Raw genomic sequence first — 16,358 nt, 5'->3', positions numbered from 1 at the left:
TTTAGAAGCGCAATCGAATTACCCGGATCGTCGGTCATTGCACGATGGGCGCAACAGCGCTGCGACGTTTCCCGTCGCCAGCCGCTCGCGTCGCGAAAGGAAGGTGGGCGGCGGGCTCTGCCTGCGAGCGACCGCGCAATGCGGTGAAGGCAAACCCACGCGCGCAGTTGAGGCGTCTCCGGCCGGACAAGGGGTGAAGGACCGGTCGAATCGTTGACGCGGTTCCCTGTTTCCCTCTCTCTCTCTCCTTCGCTCATCTCTCCACGGGGAAGGAGAAACCGCCGGGCCGCCGCCGCTGTTGACGTCGGGAAGCGTGTTAGATAGCTGGCGCCACCTGGTGAAGCAAGCTGTCACTACTGGCACGGTGCAGGCCGATGGCGGGACTGTTTGGCCTCGTCCCTGAACTTACGAAGTTGTTATTGGGATAGTTTGGTCCTTTCTCATGACGCCGCGTCAGCGGTACGGACAATACCGTTCTATGCGGCCTTGTGTTTGCGTGCAGTTTACGACTCGAAGAGTTGACAATGCATTCCGATCGTGCGGCTGTGACAGTACGAAGGGATGCTTTTGCTTGCTTAAAATGATGATGATCAATAAAGTTTAATATCACAAATGCAACTGAGACCATAAAACGTGAGAATTAATATCTCATAGGATTGGGAGTTGCTGAAAAGTATTTAAAAAGATAGCCGCACATATAGAGATCTAAAGTTATATTAGAAATAGGCGTAAAATATACGAGTGACGTAATAAATAGCGTTAAGTAGTTAAAAGCGATAAACAGCACATGCTAATGTAGTGTTTTACTCTAATGCTGCTGTGAGCTGCCGTCGTTCCGTGTGCGACTTGTCGGACTTCCACTGTTACCTGTCAAGCACGACTTCTTCAAAACCTCTCCAAGACGTTTACGCATGGCTTACCCGCCGCGGTAGCTTTGTGGCTATGGCGTTGTGCTGCTGAAGCCGAGATTTGAGGATTCCAGTCCCAACCGCTATGGCGGCATTTCGATGGGGGTTTAGATTTCGGTTTAACTTGGAGATTTAGACTTAGGAGATTTAGATCTAGCAAGCACGGGAGACCCCGATTACAAGAATAACAATGAATATGAGAAAGAACGGCTACAGAGCCCTTTCCTGTCTTTTACTTTACGTCTATATGAAGCGGTGTTACTTTTATAAAAATGAATATGTACCAATCGGCAGGACATATTTGAGCGTTCCTGGGACCGGCTTGGAATAATTCTGTCCATATTTTCATATCCAGGGACTTTCTACTTCTGAGCATCTAAATCCGATTGACATTCGTGCTTGACCTTCGCCATTTGACAGTGCCCGTTGTTTGCACCACCTTGCTACACGTAATACCAGTAGCCACAAGTTGCACGGCTTGACGTCGTTGTCAGGCAATTTCTGTTGTGAACACCGTCAATCTGCTTCGAAAACACACCCAACAGATCACAACCCGCAGCGGACAGTCCTAACTCGACACATGCCTACACTCACTTGTAGCCTGTATTTTGTTTTTGTCATTCACAGCCACGCTGCTGCTGTGCTCCTGTGTACGTCGTTGCGTTGTAGTGAGGCTATTATACATTTACACGTTGTCAACCAGTGTTTTGCTCAAGGAATGACAGTATAGAGACCGTCCTGTCAACGCCTACGACAAGCATTCAGCGTTTCCCCAGTTCCAGTCCATTCTCGCGTTCATCTTAGGAGCCAGTTCAGCTGACAAGGAATTAGAGATAGGCACACATTAATGCATGAAATAGCCAACAATGCCTTCACTGCTCCCACTGCACTTCTTGCAGTCCTCACAATAGAAGGAACTCAATAATAACTCAACACACACACACACACACACACACAAACACGCGCGCGCGCGCGCATATAAGCACCTAGTAAAGTATAACTGCATATTCGCAAATTTTACACAAACGTGCAGCATGAGACAGCAGGGACTGAAGAACTCTAGCACTTTTGATTGGAGGACAGAATATTTTGGAATGTGTCAATATAAAGCAGTCTCCCGCGTATGAAAATTGTGAGGGGTGCCTAAGTGATTTACAGCTAAAAGATAATATTGCAGGGCGGCGCGCTCTGATGTTTCCCGCGTCAAATCCTTTTGCCGACGAGCGTTGCGATATTTGCACACTGATGGGGCCCACGTGGTCCGCTAGAATACACTTTCAGGAGATGCTAACTTTTGGAATGTCAGAGACGTGTCTTATCGTAGGCGCTGTCATCATAAGCCCAGAATTTCCCGGGTCGTCTCGTCGTGATGAAATAAGAATAGGGTGGAGTCTGCTGTGAACTAATAACAGCATATCTATAAATAAAGGTTACATTGTATTCTTGAAGAACTAAGAAATGAATTAAGCTATAGTGAGTTTTAAAACGTTTGCTGAACCAAAAGGAGCTCATCACACATGCGAAAACATTTCGAATCCGTGGAATTCGCACTGACGCATGCGCGCTGCGGCTTGGGCACGCAAATAAGAGGCTCACACATAATTTTCTTCGCTAATAAACAACCTTTTTGTTCTGCCATACACAAGCACGCATGTAGCCTTGGAGAAATATGCAACGTGGCTTAATAACTTAGTGCTGTCGTTCACGAAATGCCAATATAGGCTGGGCTGTATAGGTAAATTACGCGTCTTCAATGCCAAACAAACAACTCATACCTTGAGGCCATCGAGGCATGGTAAGCTAGGAACGTCGCAAACGAATGAAAGACACGCTAGTGGCGACGCCACCGCGAGGTTCTGGCACCACCAGCCCTCTATGACGTCTTGAGTTTAGACGGCGTACTTCTCTGACGCAGTTGTTGTCGTCATCGCAAAGCTGGACCACGTCGTCTGGTTCCAGAAGAGCCACAGACCGAACAATCAGGAAGTTTCGAGAAATTATGTCCGCGTCACAACAGCCAAAATACGAGAAAACAACTTTTAAAATATGTGACGTCACACTCACGTGCAAGGGGATGCATGGCTTCGGCGAGAAAGTTCATGAAATGGAAGTTTCACTCTTCTAATATCTCTCTTCTAATAAGGATTAACCTGTTGCCATGAAATTGACGTAAATAATGTTTCGAAAGAAGACTATCACTCTAGACTGATTTATTGTTACTCTGGAGTGTCCGTTTAACCATATCACTGCTGATGACATGTTAACTCGTCGTGACGAAGGCTGAACTACCCTACAATGTACACAAATAATACACATTGCATTTGGCTTCTCTCTTTCCAGCAAAGCAGCAGAAACGCTACAGGCGTTCATGATGTCGTATCTTTTAGAAAAATGACAGAAACGGTTTAAAAATTCGCGCTTTTCATATTTACAAAAAAATTCTCATGGTAGTTAAGGGGTTAAAACTAGAAACTTCTTTTTGACTGCGTCTGATAGCTTTCTCTCGTTTTGAATGGAACTTATCTGGATTTATTGTGGTTACAGAATACTTCATATATACGTAAGCCATCGTAAAGGGAGTTAGTATTTGAAACAGGGAAAATTGCTCCGGTAGTATACGGGAACAAGCAATAAAGACGTCTCAGTCCGGTGCCGAAGTTTCGAGAAAAGCATTTACTTTCCTCTCGCGCACTGACAAAGTCGAGTCCTTTTGTCGAAATAGCACGAGGCGCTCCATTGCTTTGTTCCCCCAAAGTTCTTATGTACTTAAGTCACATTAAAGTTCCGATTACGCTTAGTTACCTAGCAGCTATCACATAACAGTGTGTGTTTATTTTTGCGCCTCAGTACTCTATTGCGCTGTAGTACGAGTATCTTGCGGCAAAGAAAAAAAAAAGAAAGAACACTAACATTTTCGTCAATTCCAGCAGGAAGCTGTTCTCTCGGTTTATCATCTGCGCCAGTATGGGAAGTTTGGCTACTAAAGAGCCGCTATCCCCAAAACCATAGCTAAAGAAACACTAAACGAGAGAACAGTAAAAATAGGAAAGATAATCAAGACCTTTCACAATCGCCAGGAATAAAAGAAACTCACACTACATGTTAAGAACTTGACTATAATGTGGCAAGTACATACAAACCATGCCTACAGCAGAGGTAGCGCATGACGGGACGTGCATGAGGAGTCTATCCTCGCGTTCAAAGTGTTCACGGCAGAACGCGTAAAAAAATTGCGAGCGCAAGACCCCCCCCCCCCCAAATAGAAATTACATCGAAATAAAAAAAAAGAACATCGCAACCTGAGCTCACAAAATGTTAACTTCTTGCCGGCATTGACGCGAAACGTTCATCGAAACACCGCGTAGACTCGTGTAAGGGCCGCACCTATTTTTTCACAATTTTCGCCATATGCGACCCTTACAATGGGCCGAACCTTTTGGTCAAAATGGTGCCGGTTCAGCCGACGACTACTGCACACCCCGCATCCCCGGATGTAACACTGCATCAGATATAAATGTGCAGCTCTCACCATCCAGTAGGGGCGCGTCGAAGTGCGCAGCTCGAGGCATCGAGGCACCGAACGCGATTGCTTCTCTCACGGAATTTTTTCCTTCTTTTTTTACAAATCTTGAGTTACATGTTGGGAGTGCGGCCCTTAGACGAGTCTATACGGTATCTCGCTGCATCAACCATGCGCGCCTGCTCACGGTGTGGTCATCCTCACAGTCGTGTAAATCTTGGTGACCTTGGTCGATCAACGCAGCCCCCTCTGTATGCTTACTTGTTCTTTTTCTTTTGGCTGGTTGTGTAGTAGAAGCCTGGCGTAGGTTGTCGTAGACTTGCATAAAGCTGGCGTAGGTTGGCGTAGAGTGGTCTATACACCCATGGCGCTGCAGTAGTTCGTGTGTACGTTCTCCTAGTGGCGAGCTGTTTCACGTTTCATTTTGCTGAAAACCCCCTGCCCCAGTTTGCACCACTGTTTTCCTTCTCTCGCTTCTTTCTTCGTAGTTGTTCATGCTTGGCGTAGAGAAAGCCTCATTATAGTAGCGTAGCACTGGTTAGCGAGTAGTGGCTAGTGTGTTCTCTTGTGGTATACGGTTGATGACCTACCTGCTCACGAGGTAAGTACGCGTTGCCTCCAAAGCGTCGACGAAAAGTCAAGATATATCCGGCCAACGTGGGCTTTGTTGAAGCCATTGAGGGGGCTGTTTGCGGAAATGACGAAAGCCGCATTTCGATGGGGAGCGGAATGCAAAAAAAAAAAAAGAAAGACCGCCCGTGTATCTTGCATTGGGCGCATGTGTTAAAGAATTCCAGGTGGTCGAAATTATTTCGGAGTCCCCCACAATACGGCGAGCCTCCTAACCGTATCGCGGGTTTGGCGTTTTAAAAAAAACACAGAATTTAATTTTAATGCTGAAAGTCGGTTCGTATAAGCCGTAAGTTCGTATAAGCGCATTTTCGATGTCTTTGAGCAGGCAAGAGTCTAGAAGTGCCGAAATGAAATTTCGCGAGTAGTGAGTACACCGATTGTAAGGATTACTGATAGTCTTGTAGCCATATATATATATATATATATATATATATATATATATATATATATATATATATATATATATATATATATAGGTACTTCGTGGTGCGATACGCTGCAACATCTACGACTCCACAATGGCACCACCTATGAGTAAATCAGGAGCCAAATAATATATATATATATATATATATATATTATTTTAGGCCCATCTTTGAAAAGTTGCACTGCGTTGTAGTTAAACATTATTTAGTATGAGCTTTAGCCCACATAAAGTTTACTTTCCGCATTAACGGGGTTTTCGACTGTATTACATGTGTATTCTGCGCTTGCTTTTCTGCCTAAAACATGACAATAAGTGAAAAAAAGTTAGCTGTTTACACTACCCCCAACTGCCGGTGCTGTGGCACTCACTCGGCTACGCTTCCGCATATGCTGTGGGAGTTCCCAGCACAGTACACACACATTAACACCACGACCCTCTCGTCGAGGTTGCGGGAGGCTCTGCGGAGCTCCGCCCTCGAGGACCAAACCTGGGCGGCCCAGCACGCCCGTGAGGCGGCGGCGAGGCAAGCCCTCGACATCCCCTCCTGGGAGGCTTAGGCCCGGCCATCATAAAATGCTGGTTCTATCATAAGTGTTTATCCCCCCCCCCCCTGTATCGAGTCAAGATAAGACAGCATCATATCCAGGGTATGCTATTCTGCGGTTTTATTGTGGACATTGTCAAATTCGGCCATCTTGTCTGCTCTGATTGGCCCAGAGAGATGCTGCAGGCTTTCTGATTGGCTGGAAATGCCGCCGTTTTCACAGAGGCCGTAGCAGTTTCGCGACAACTGAACAGATGGCGAATTCATCAACATGGCACAGCTTGACGTTCTGTTTTGAATATACGCCGGGCAAGCAGTGAAAAAAAAAAGTAGTGTGCATATACGGGGCGTCTCAACGTGGCTTAATTGTGCCAGAATGTAAAGAAATATGCTCGTTCCACGTAGCTGGACAGAACCAAGGTAATGTTGCTTGCCGTCACTTGGAGCGTAATACTACATTTTTTGCATATGGGCGTAATTACATAATTAGTTATTATCAATTAACTAACTTCTCAAATTATATAATCAGAGCAACATTGTCAATCAGCAAATTGTGGGCCACTATGAAAAACATTGCCGATCCATCTTTCTGTTCTGTACGTACTACATAAATGCTTTGTTTTCTTCTTCCCAGCGTTAAAGAAAGTGGATGATCGGGCATGTTGGCAATTTATAATCGTAAGCGTGCAGCGTAAAGGTTACGCGTAGACGATACAAGTGAGAAGGAGAAGCACGTTTAAGCTTCGAAACTTACGCTTAAAAAAAGCCCGTAGAACATTAAAAAGAAAATGCCTCGCGAATACAGTCGCGCCGTACTTTTTCGCGTGCTCTTGCGGGCTACTTTCAGTCTTGGAAAAATCTTTTATTTAGCATGGTACAGAACAACGGTGCTTATAAGTTAGATTCGCAATCTTGCTCTCATTATAATAATCAGCTTTTCAACCAATTGCTTTAGCGTGCACATTGCACTTTACGAAATGAATTAAGCCAGTGATTTCGCGAAGGCACCTTCAGTGGGAACTTGGAACTTAACTTGGTTCACTTTGATTTTTCGAAACTAGCACTGGCTGTCGCAGCGCGCAGGCAGCCCGCCGCTGGGTGACATAAGCAGAACGTCGCCTCGTAGGGTGCGGCTTTGCGCTCGCTGCAGCTTCCTAGCTTCGGTTTCGCGCGCTCTAGCTGATATCCGAAGTTCGTCGTGCCATAGTTCCGTGGATAACCGCACTTTTCTTTCCAGATCCAAAAAGTTGATTTGGCTTGTACAGAGAGCCTGTTAAAATTATTAGTTTAGACGGTAAATTATAGATTTTTTTTTGTTAATTAGCGACGAAATACCACATATCACCTGTCACCCCATAGTCGCCGCCACTGACAGCGTGTCTCCCAAGGAAGGCCCTTTATTTTTCAGCGGCTACTTTTAATATTTCTCATCACCGATTATCTCTCTCTCTCTCTGCTGCGAGCTAAGGAAGGTGCACTGATACAAGAGCCATGAGGCGCAACCTTAAGGGCATAAACTTCGACTGCTTCCTTTTTTGTGTGTGTGATTGCGGGACGGATGCACCATCTCCTCCTCTCGAAATTTGGTTCTGCACTTGGACAATATGCATGTGCAGAACCTATCCCTCATGTAGTGCATCTATCAGCGCACCTTTCTTAGCTCCGAGTAGAAAGGACAGTAGCTTAACCGTGGACAATCGATGCCGTCGGTAGGCTTGTGAAGGCGTCTTTGCGCATGCGCTGCGACCACATATACCGAGTGTTGCTACAAACACTTTAATATACGAGGGCGAATCAGAAAGACATTGCCCCTATACTTTATTATTCAAAATAAGGTACATACAGGTAATTATAGATATACATAATTCTACGTACCTTACACTATTTTTCCACCTAGTCCCCACACCGGTTCAAACATTTCTCCCATCGCAGTACTAAATTTGAGATACCGCGGTGGTGAAATTCGTCCGGCTGACTGTGGAACCACCGTCAGACTGCCGGTATTGGCTTCATCGTTGCACGTGAATCGCCGTCCTGCCAGGAACTTATTCATCTGACCGAAACCCTCCAAAACTCTAGGGGCGAGGTCCTGACTGTATGGCGGATGGTCCGGATTATCCCAGTGAAATGACCGGAGCTTGTCGGCGGTTCTGATTGCCGCCCGCGGTGCCCCCGAACGCTCATTGTCATGCAGGTCTTCACGGCCTTTTGCGAACTCACAACGCCAGCCCCCTGGCACTTCTCAAAGCGATACACCTTTCCCCATAGGTGGGCTGCATTTCCCTCTGGAGTTCGATGGGCGTTCGTCCCTTGCTGCCATAGAAGACGAATCACATTCCGTTGCCCGTACGCCGTGGACGTGTGAAGCACAACCGCCATTTTCAACAATTGACAGCAGCCCCGTGCCGCGTAGCTACCGGCAGATAAGGCCGAGCCGGTCCAACAAAGGTTCACCGCTAGGAATGGACATGTCCGCATTTACAGCCGTAATTTGGCTAAAAATATAGGGGCAAAGACTTTCTGATTCGCCTTCATATGCATATATATATATTCCTCAAGTTTGCCCTGCGTTTCGGCTGTTTCTTCTGGCGCGTAAACTTTAGAGCTACAAGCGAAAATGAATCGATTAAGGAGAAGCGCAACGGAGCCACGAAATAGACCACGCCACCATACCCGGCTAAGCAACCTCCGCAATAACTATGGCAATCGTCACAGCTTTGTTTCACGTATATTTGATGATCTGGAGGAGCTTTAGAAGCCACCACAAAGCTCTTCGCTCATGACTCGTGCCTTTTAACTCACACGCTAAGTCACACACAGTTTGAGCCGACAGAACACGCTTTTTGTATTCAAAATTTTCTGGATTACTTCAGAAGAAAACGGTTTGCAGGGAGCGGCAATTGGAAGGCCTGACGAAGCCAGCCGAAGTTACGTGCATCCCTAGAAGAGTCTGCCCTTTGCCTGATGATGCGAGATCGTATTCGCGAAGTCCTCTGTCGAATCTCTAACAGCGATAGTCTATTACTGTCTTTACTCAGTTGTTTCTTCGGCCGGCACCTACGCGTAACCGATATCACAGTTATCGACACCAATCCAGTGCGTTGCCTTCAGGATCAGTCCACTTTACAGACTGCTGGAAGGTGCGCGGTATGTTCGTGTTAGAAGGGGCGATTCGAAGAAGGTGTATGTTATATATGCTTAATTATCGTGTCAAATTTCAATAACCGCGGTTGGCATTACTTAACCGTCGTTTCCATGGTTTCGACATACTCATGAATTGGACACTAGGCGTGATATATGCCATGCGTTTGGTTCTGCATGCTTCCGTATCACCCGGTTATCCTGCTACAGCAATGTAACGACACCCGTCTTGATGATTATTCATGTTAACTTGTGGCCGGGGCTTCCAGTAATCCTGAACCTCAGGGCCGAAAGAGAGAAGGGAAAAGGAAAAGCCAGGGAGGAAAGCCAGGATGAGCCCGCGGTTGGACACCCTGCGCTTGTGACCAGGCCTTCTGAATTCACTGCGACTCGATGAAGCTCCCCGCTGCGCTAAAAAGAAGGGACAGATATCGATAGGAAGAAGCGGACGAAACTATTCTAAGGCGCGAATGTAATTAAGAAAAACAAACAAACTAATAAGTGGGAAAATCCACAAGCGACTCAACCTAGCAGACTCAACCTGTATAACAAGGTTTGAGAACTATTACTGCGGCAGAACAGTTCAAATACGAAGAGATAGTTTGGAATTTATAACGTCAGCGATGACGTAAACGTGTGTAGAGGTTTCGACGCACAATAAAAATAAAAGGAGGGGAGCTGTGTGCGTGTTTGCACGCCTTTACCCCTTCTTTGCATTATGAGTATGACAGTCGTTTTATTCTTAAAGTGATAAACCTTTTCTTGCCAAACGAATCAATACAGAGAATTGTGAAAGAACTTAACAACTTTAGAAACCGTCTAAGATAGTTTAGCGTTGCTCTTTGGTGTCCATTTAAGGTATGATGCTGTTGACGATTATGGCAAAGAAAGAGAAACCGGTTTAGGAATTTCTTATTAAAGGAAAACCAAACCAAATCTGGTGAGCGCGTTTGCGGCAGGACACACACACGCTAGGCACGCTCTCCGAAGAACACTCCAAATTTCGAGTTTTCGAGTATTTCAAAACGTCAGCTGTGCGAAACCAAGCATACAAATTGGGGCAGAATGCGATAAATTTCATCCCCACGGGCATAGCATTTGCATGAAAGAGGACAACTTGCGCGTGGATGAGAACTAGTGCAGCAAGCTAGTTGCTCAGGGAGCCAGACATTGCCTCATATACAGTCATCATTCACGCGCTATGAGGAGTACTGTGCATGTGAACAGACTGCTTATTTTTTCCTAAGTAATGTTCAATTTGTGCTTTTAAGAAGCGATGCCTCATAATGTACAATGTAGGGACAGAAACTTACTAACCATATGAACACTATTATCTGAACATCCTTTTATAACAATGGCGAGAAAGGCTGTTCATTAATTGAAAAGTATTCGATTAGATCCACGGCACAGTTATTCGTATTCGATTCAGTCTCAAATAATACATAGTTTCAAACAACACTTACAGCGCATACAGGGACAAGGCACCAAAAGAACGACAAAGACAGCGCTTGTCTTCGTCGTTCTTTTGGTCCCTTGTCCCTGTATGCGCTGTAAGTAATGTTTGAAACTGTGGAATACCAACTAGCCCGTACCCAAACCTTGCTTCAAATAATACGAGCCGCTCACCTCTAGTGTGTAGTCGCCCACATGATAATAGGCAAAGGGTAGGAGATCAGCTATTGAAAGGCCCTACACTCTAAGGAAAATGTGCACCTTTCGAGGCTTCCCTAATTGCTCCCAAGCAATAATCTACAACTACCTCGCACGCATTTCCTTTCCTTAACGGTAAGCTACGGCTACTTTTTGAGGGCACGAACTGCATACTGGCATCGTGACACAGCGCTCCTGATATGAAAGTAAAGTGCGAAGCTTTTAAGGAAACTATACAAGCATGTAAGATAACAAATATTATTTGGGGGCAGGGTAAGACTCTAACGGTGCGAGCTTTCTTTTCCTTGAAATTAGGAGAGAGAGAGGCCGGAACGAAAAAAAAAAAAAGAAAAAAAAACCTAAGAAACGGGCAGGTGGACTTGCAATTTATATGTGACGAAATATAAAGACGAACTTAGGTCACTACAATGTGCCGAAAACATTTCCCGCAGCTTCCCAAGCAGGCCACTGCCCCGAAGATAAGCCCACAACAGGAAGTGAAAACGATGACTCTGCCTGAACGATAACAGATGCAACCTGAGTGCTTCTCAGCGCTAGTAGTGACCGACTAATTTTGTCCAATTCACTTTCATAGAATATCCCTTCAGCTTTATAAGTTGGACGCTGAATGGGAACGCCGCTACCGGCGCCATTCTGTTCTGACCACTGAATACTTAGTTTCGCCACGTTTCTTGTACCTTCACAACTAATAAAGGTGTTCTGCAGCGGAACCAGAAGAGATTAAGAACTTTCATTTCTTCAGCGAGCTTTGCCAGATAAAAAAAAAAATGTGGACTCCATGCGTAAACTATACGGGGACGTCAGTTATGAGAACATCTGTTACAAATATTCAACGATAAATTTTTGTAACAGAACATACCTGCTGAATGCGACAGGTTTGCAGCGCACCAGGGGTGGTATTCTGTAAGTGTCCTCGTGAGCGTGACCATTTCGTCTGCTGCCGAAGTGCTGATTGGCTGGGAGCGCCTGGCTCCTTCTGACGTGTACCCCACGCCCAGCCAATCAGAACTTCAGCAGCGGACGAAATGGACATGTACACTGCGTGAACACTTACAGAATACCCGCAGGAGGAACATAAAAGCGCATTTCGTGCACAGTATTTCATTTCACAAGCGCGCTTGTTGCTCAATCTGCGTCTACAGGTTCTGCTAAAGAGATTTTGTAGCGCACACGACGAACATAAACAATGATAACCAACGAAAATGTCCTTCCACTCATGCGTGAGTCTTTTAGAGCAACATTCAGAATTTAAAGTTTTAATGGTACGATTTTTTTTTCTTTTAGTTACACTATAGAATGATGTTTCAGAGCTGACAGACAACGCGGATACGTCGATGGCAGGTCACCACATGGAAAAAATATATCTGACTCGCGGTAACGTAAAACTTTTCCATTATGTTTTTGTTCCAAATCTGCCATTAGACCTCCGTGATTGGTAAAAAAAATTTTCCGGGCCGCGCCCATATTATCGCGACCAGCACATTGTAATACACAAGGAAGTGAACTCTCCACATGACGACATGCCGGCGCCGAGAGCAATCGCCCACAAGTCTACCTTCCTACTCCTTTCACCAAAGAACTTTGCACATATTATTCAGATCTGCCGCAAAGGTCCAATCGGAAATTCCTCAAGATGTATGTGAAACGTGACCCGTCATTACTTTCGTGACTGCTTTTGCTTTTGGTGCGCAGCTCTGGCGTGTACAATGTAGTGAGCACAACGCCTGAAGGTGATGATCTGTACCGGCTCTGTGCATACCACAGTTGTCACACTTACCTGAAACGCTGCGTTTACAAACGGTTTATTCCTACGGCCTTGCGCAATCTGTCAATTCGTATCCGTGAGCTGTGCGCTTTGACGCGGCTGTTGTTGTTGCTGCTGGCTTTGCTCGCGTCACCGGGAGGCTTCTGCGGGCGAACTGGCTTTTGCTTTTCTCGCTGTGTACACGACTTTCTCGCGGCGTGGTTTTTTTGTCTGTTTCGGGTCCCCGCTCCTCTGGCCACCCTCGCCCCGTACCCACGAATCTTGCGTACGTGCACAAAAAAAAGAGAAGAAAAAAAAAAGACGCGGCACTCCTGGCACTGTCCCCACATCCGCATGTCCTGGTGTCAAGGAATGTCATCCTCACGCACGTGGCCTCGTTGCCTCTGGCTCGTGGATTCCGGACGTTACGGCACCACGTCACTCCCTCCTGGTTTCGTACGTGTCCCCTCTTCGTCCTTCTTTCTTTTTTTTGGAATTGGAAGACGAAGGCTTACACAGCAGTGCTCGTTCACGTTGCTCCAAGCTGTGGACGCTGTAGGTGCAGCCTTTGGTCAAAAGTATACGGACCCTGTCCACGCATTCAACGCATGTGTCATTCGGCAGTGTGGTGAAGTTCCCGCGCCGCTCTTGCCATTCCAGGTCTCGGGATGGTGAGAAATTAAGGCGAGCTCATTTCCTTCCACAGGGAGTTGGAACGTATATCATACCAGAGAAAATCTTTTGAACAGAATTTAGTCAGCCTCGCTGTCGCTGGCAACGTAGCCCGTGTACTTTTGACAAAGACTGCATGATAGTAACTGCGAGGATACCACCTGTCTCAAATGGGAAGACTCGACTTTTTTTTTAAACCTGTAATGCCCAAGCGCGGTGCCACAGCAAGAAAAGTGAAACTATGTTTACGTTTATATGTGGCAACGGAAAGTACATTTACACACACAAGAAAGCAATGGAATGGTATGAGTAAAATCTTAATTTGTACAAGAACTTAAAAATTTGTAAATATCTTTTGCACAACTGAAACTTCGTTGCAGCGTATTAAAACCGCTGCTTGAGGCTGAGTCAAGTTTCCTGTGCCTAAATGAGAACGTTAAGGTATGACTCGGTAAAGGTAAACTCGGCGTAGCGTAAATGATACGTCGGGCTTTAAAGGCCACTGAAGTAAAGACAGTGCAGTCAAGATAATGTTGTCTTCTATTTGGCAGCGTGTTAATAGCTGCGGTGGGCGGCAGCAGATGTTATAATCTCAGGCTTACTAATTAACACTTGCTAATTAAGTGATGAGCTGTGATCGAACACGAGAGTCAACGTATCGACAAGTGGTCAAGTTCGCTTGTCGAAATTTTGGCTCCAGAGGCGTCCCCTGTTCGATCCCTGTGGATAATTTCAAGGCTTTAGTTTCCTGTGAGCCTCCGCCTTGTTTGGACTGCTAAATGTGTTCATGAACGATTACTTGAAAGCATATAACGTTGCAATTGCGGAATCGATGCCACTGAATACTTTAGGCCTGTCTACTTAGTAGAAACTGATAGTGGCATGAGCTTCGAGATATTCGTTTTCTATCTACATGCACAGAATATCTTGATGAGCTCAATTCCACAGGGTGGGAGAGAAATTAGCATTGTTCACGTTCATGCATTGTTCGTTCACGTTCAGCATTGTTCATGTTTCATTGTTAGCATCACGAGAGCACCAATGCGCGGTTCTCTGAGAGTTTGAGGAGAGCTAATACGAAACTGCTGCTAGATTTGGGACATGTGCTTACTAGGTAGATAAGGCCTTGAGTACTGACTGGCTTCATTTCTGGAATTCCTCTACGTCCCATTCATCAATTGAAAAAAAGTTAATTGGCACATTTTTATGTAATCATTTTGTTGATGTGTGGTTATAACATATTTACTTATGTTCGTCGTTGGCAATTATCTGTTGCACATAAGAATGAAAGCATCTCCATTGTACTATTAAACTTTGACTCTTCCCAGTTGAAGCAAGTGATATGTCAATATATGGTCAGTCATGTTGAAGTAAGCTTATGCTGTGGTGTATTTTTACCTGTGAGGTCAGGTCGATTTTCAGCAAAATTCTACGTTTTCTCTAAGCTTTAAGATCTTGTTCGAGAGCTCTTTTGAATTTACGTTCAGTGTCGCATAGTTTCTTCTAGCGTTGTAGGTTCAAGTCAGGCTTGTCGACAGATATTGACAACCTAGTAATGCCAGTAGCAGGTTTCTAGGACTGCTAGTGTGCAGAAATTTCATGTGTTCACGTCGCAGATCAAGTGGCCGACTGAGTTTCACGTGCTGCTCTCTCACCTATTCTCGCGTTACCACGCTATGCAAAAACAAATATCTATAGTAACACATTTTGCTAATGGAACAAGGGTGCCGCAGTAGCTTCAGACAACGGATTCCGGTAATATTTGTTACAGTCATAGTTAACCTTAATTCCTTATCATCTCTTGTTCAAGGAGATCTAGGTTTGCTTATGTTACTTTCTTCATGACAAGCTTTCCGGCTGGGCAAAGAAATTAGCACAGTTCTCATCTGAGAGCCCTGATCACAGTCATTTGAAACGTTGCATAGCGTTTCAGTTTACTTCGTGAACGGCAGCGTATGCTTCAGGCAAAGTTTCGTCTGGTCGGAACCACACGTCTAAATATATAAAGATTCAAGCCTCAAAGCTTCAACATCATAGCAAACTTGTATATTAGGTATCCTAATTGGATCCTTTTCGTGGTGGCCGAATTTCGGAATGAGCTGGCACAAAAAAGGACCAATATGAACGTATTTCAATTGTCGTAACTCATAGCGTTCGCCACAATTAGCGTAGTCCCAGCATCGAACGTTGGTCTCAGCGCCTGGCCATCTGGCCAATTTTAACCACCGTATACCTTTTAGCAGTTGCGCCCTTAAAGGAAAGAGTTGCAAGATGAAAAAGAAGTGAAAACTTTTAACTTCGTCCACAGCGGAGCGTCGTAGCGAGCATTGCTGAACATGTTGCAAGGCGTTGCTATAACTTTTATCCGCTTTCGAGAGGAGCCTAAAGAAAAAGAAACAACAGGCATCGTGTTGCGATGTGACAGGCCCCGCTACGTATGCCATGATCCATCGGCGTCCATGTTCTGCCTCGGATGCTTCGGCTGTGGGAGCGAGCAGCAACAACAGCAGCAGCAACATCATCATCAACCGCAGCAGAACGGAGAGTCTCACGGTGCCACAGCATGGTACGGTCCTGGTCTCTCCCTCTCGGTGGTGTACCTTGCTCTCTCTCTCTCTCTCTCTCTACTCGACATTTTTTATAGCGGCGTATTGAATTGGAATGATCTGAATACGATTCGATACGAAGACGTTGTCTAGGATGGCAGGGACGGAGCTAGGTTGTGTGGTGAGATTAGCAAAATTCGTAAGTGTAGCGTGAAGTTGGGCGTCGCGAGAAAGGGGTAATAAGGGTTGTACGAATCCACGTCTCGGCGACAGTTGCCTCTGAGTAAAAGAAGCGGATCTCAGAGGCTATGCTTTTGCTGGCCGCATCCGCCGGAAGTATTTGGGGCGCCGAAAACAGGTAATGGCTGCCACGTTTTAGAGCCGCTTTTTGCAGACTGTTGAAAGATCGTTTCCTGCTGCAATGGACATGAAATAATCTGATGGCATCGATGAATACGATTAGCTCCTAAATTATATGGGCTGTAATTATTGCTTTCATGTGGCCGTGTTCGGAACGTTATCGCCGGCCGATCATTCGCAAGGTAGTACAAA

General features: G+C 45.5%; 1 protein-coding gene across 1 annotated transcript in view; it reads left to right on the top strand.

The window, feature by feature from the left end:
- Positions 1–16,358, top strand: part of LOC142560194 (uncharacterized) — an 84,000-nt gene that overhangs the window by 33,113 nt on the left and 34,529 nt on the right. Inside the window, exon 2 of the mRNA XM_075672111.1 lies at positions 15,686–15,826. Coding sequence (XP_075528226.1) covers positions 15,720–15,826 — 107 coding nt within the window. The 5' untranslated portion in view covers positions 15,686–15,719. The remainder of the gene's footprint in view (positions 1–15,685; positions 15,827–16,358) is intronic.

Source organism: Dermacentor variabilis, chromosome 10 (genome assembly GCF_050947875.1).
Source record: "Dermacentor variabilis isolate Ectoservices chromosome 10, ASM5094787v1, whole genome shotgun sequence".
Taxonomy (NCBI): Eukaryota; Metazoa; Arthropoda; class Arachnida; order Ixodida; family Ixodidae; genus Dermacentor; species Dermacentor variabilis.
Note: the sequence above shows the minus strand (reverse complement) of the source record. Positions and strands in the feature narration are given on the sequence as shown.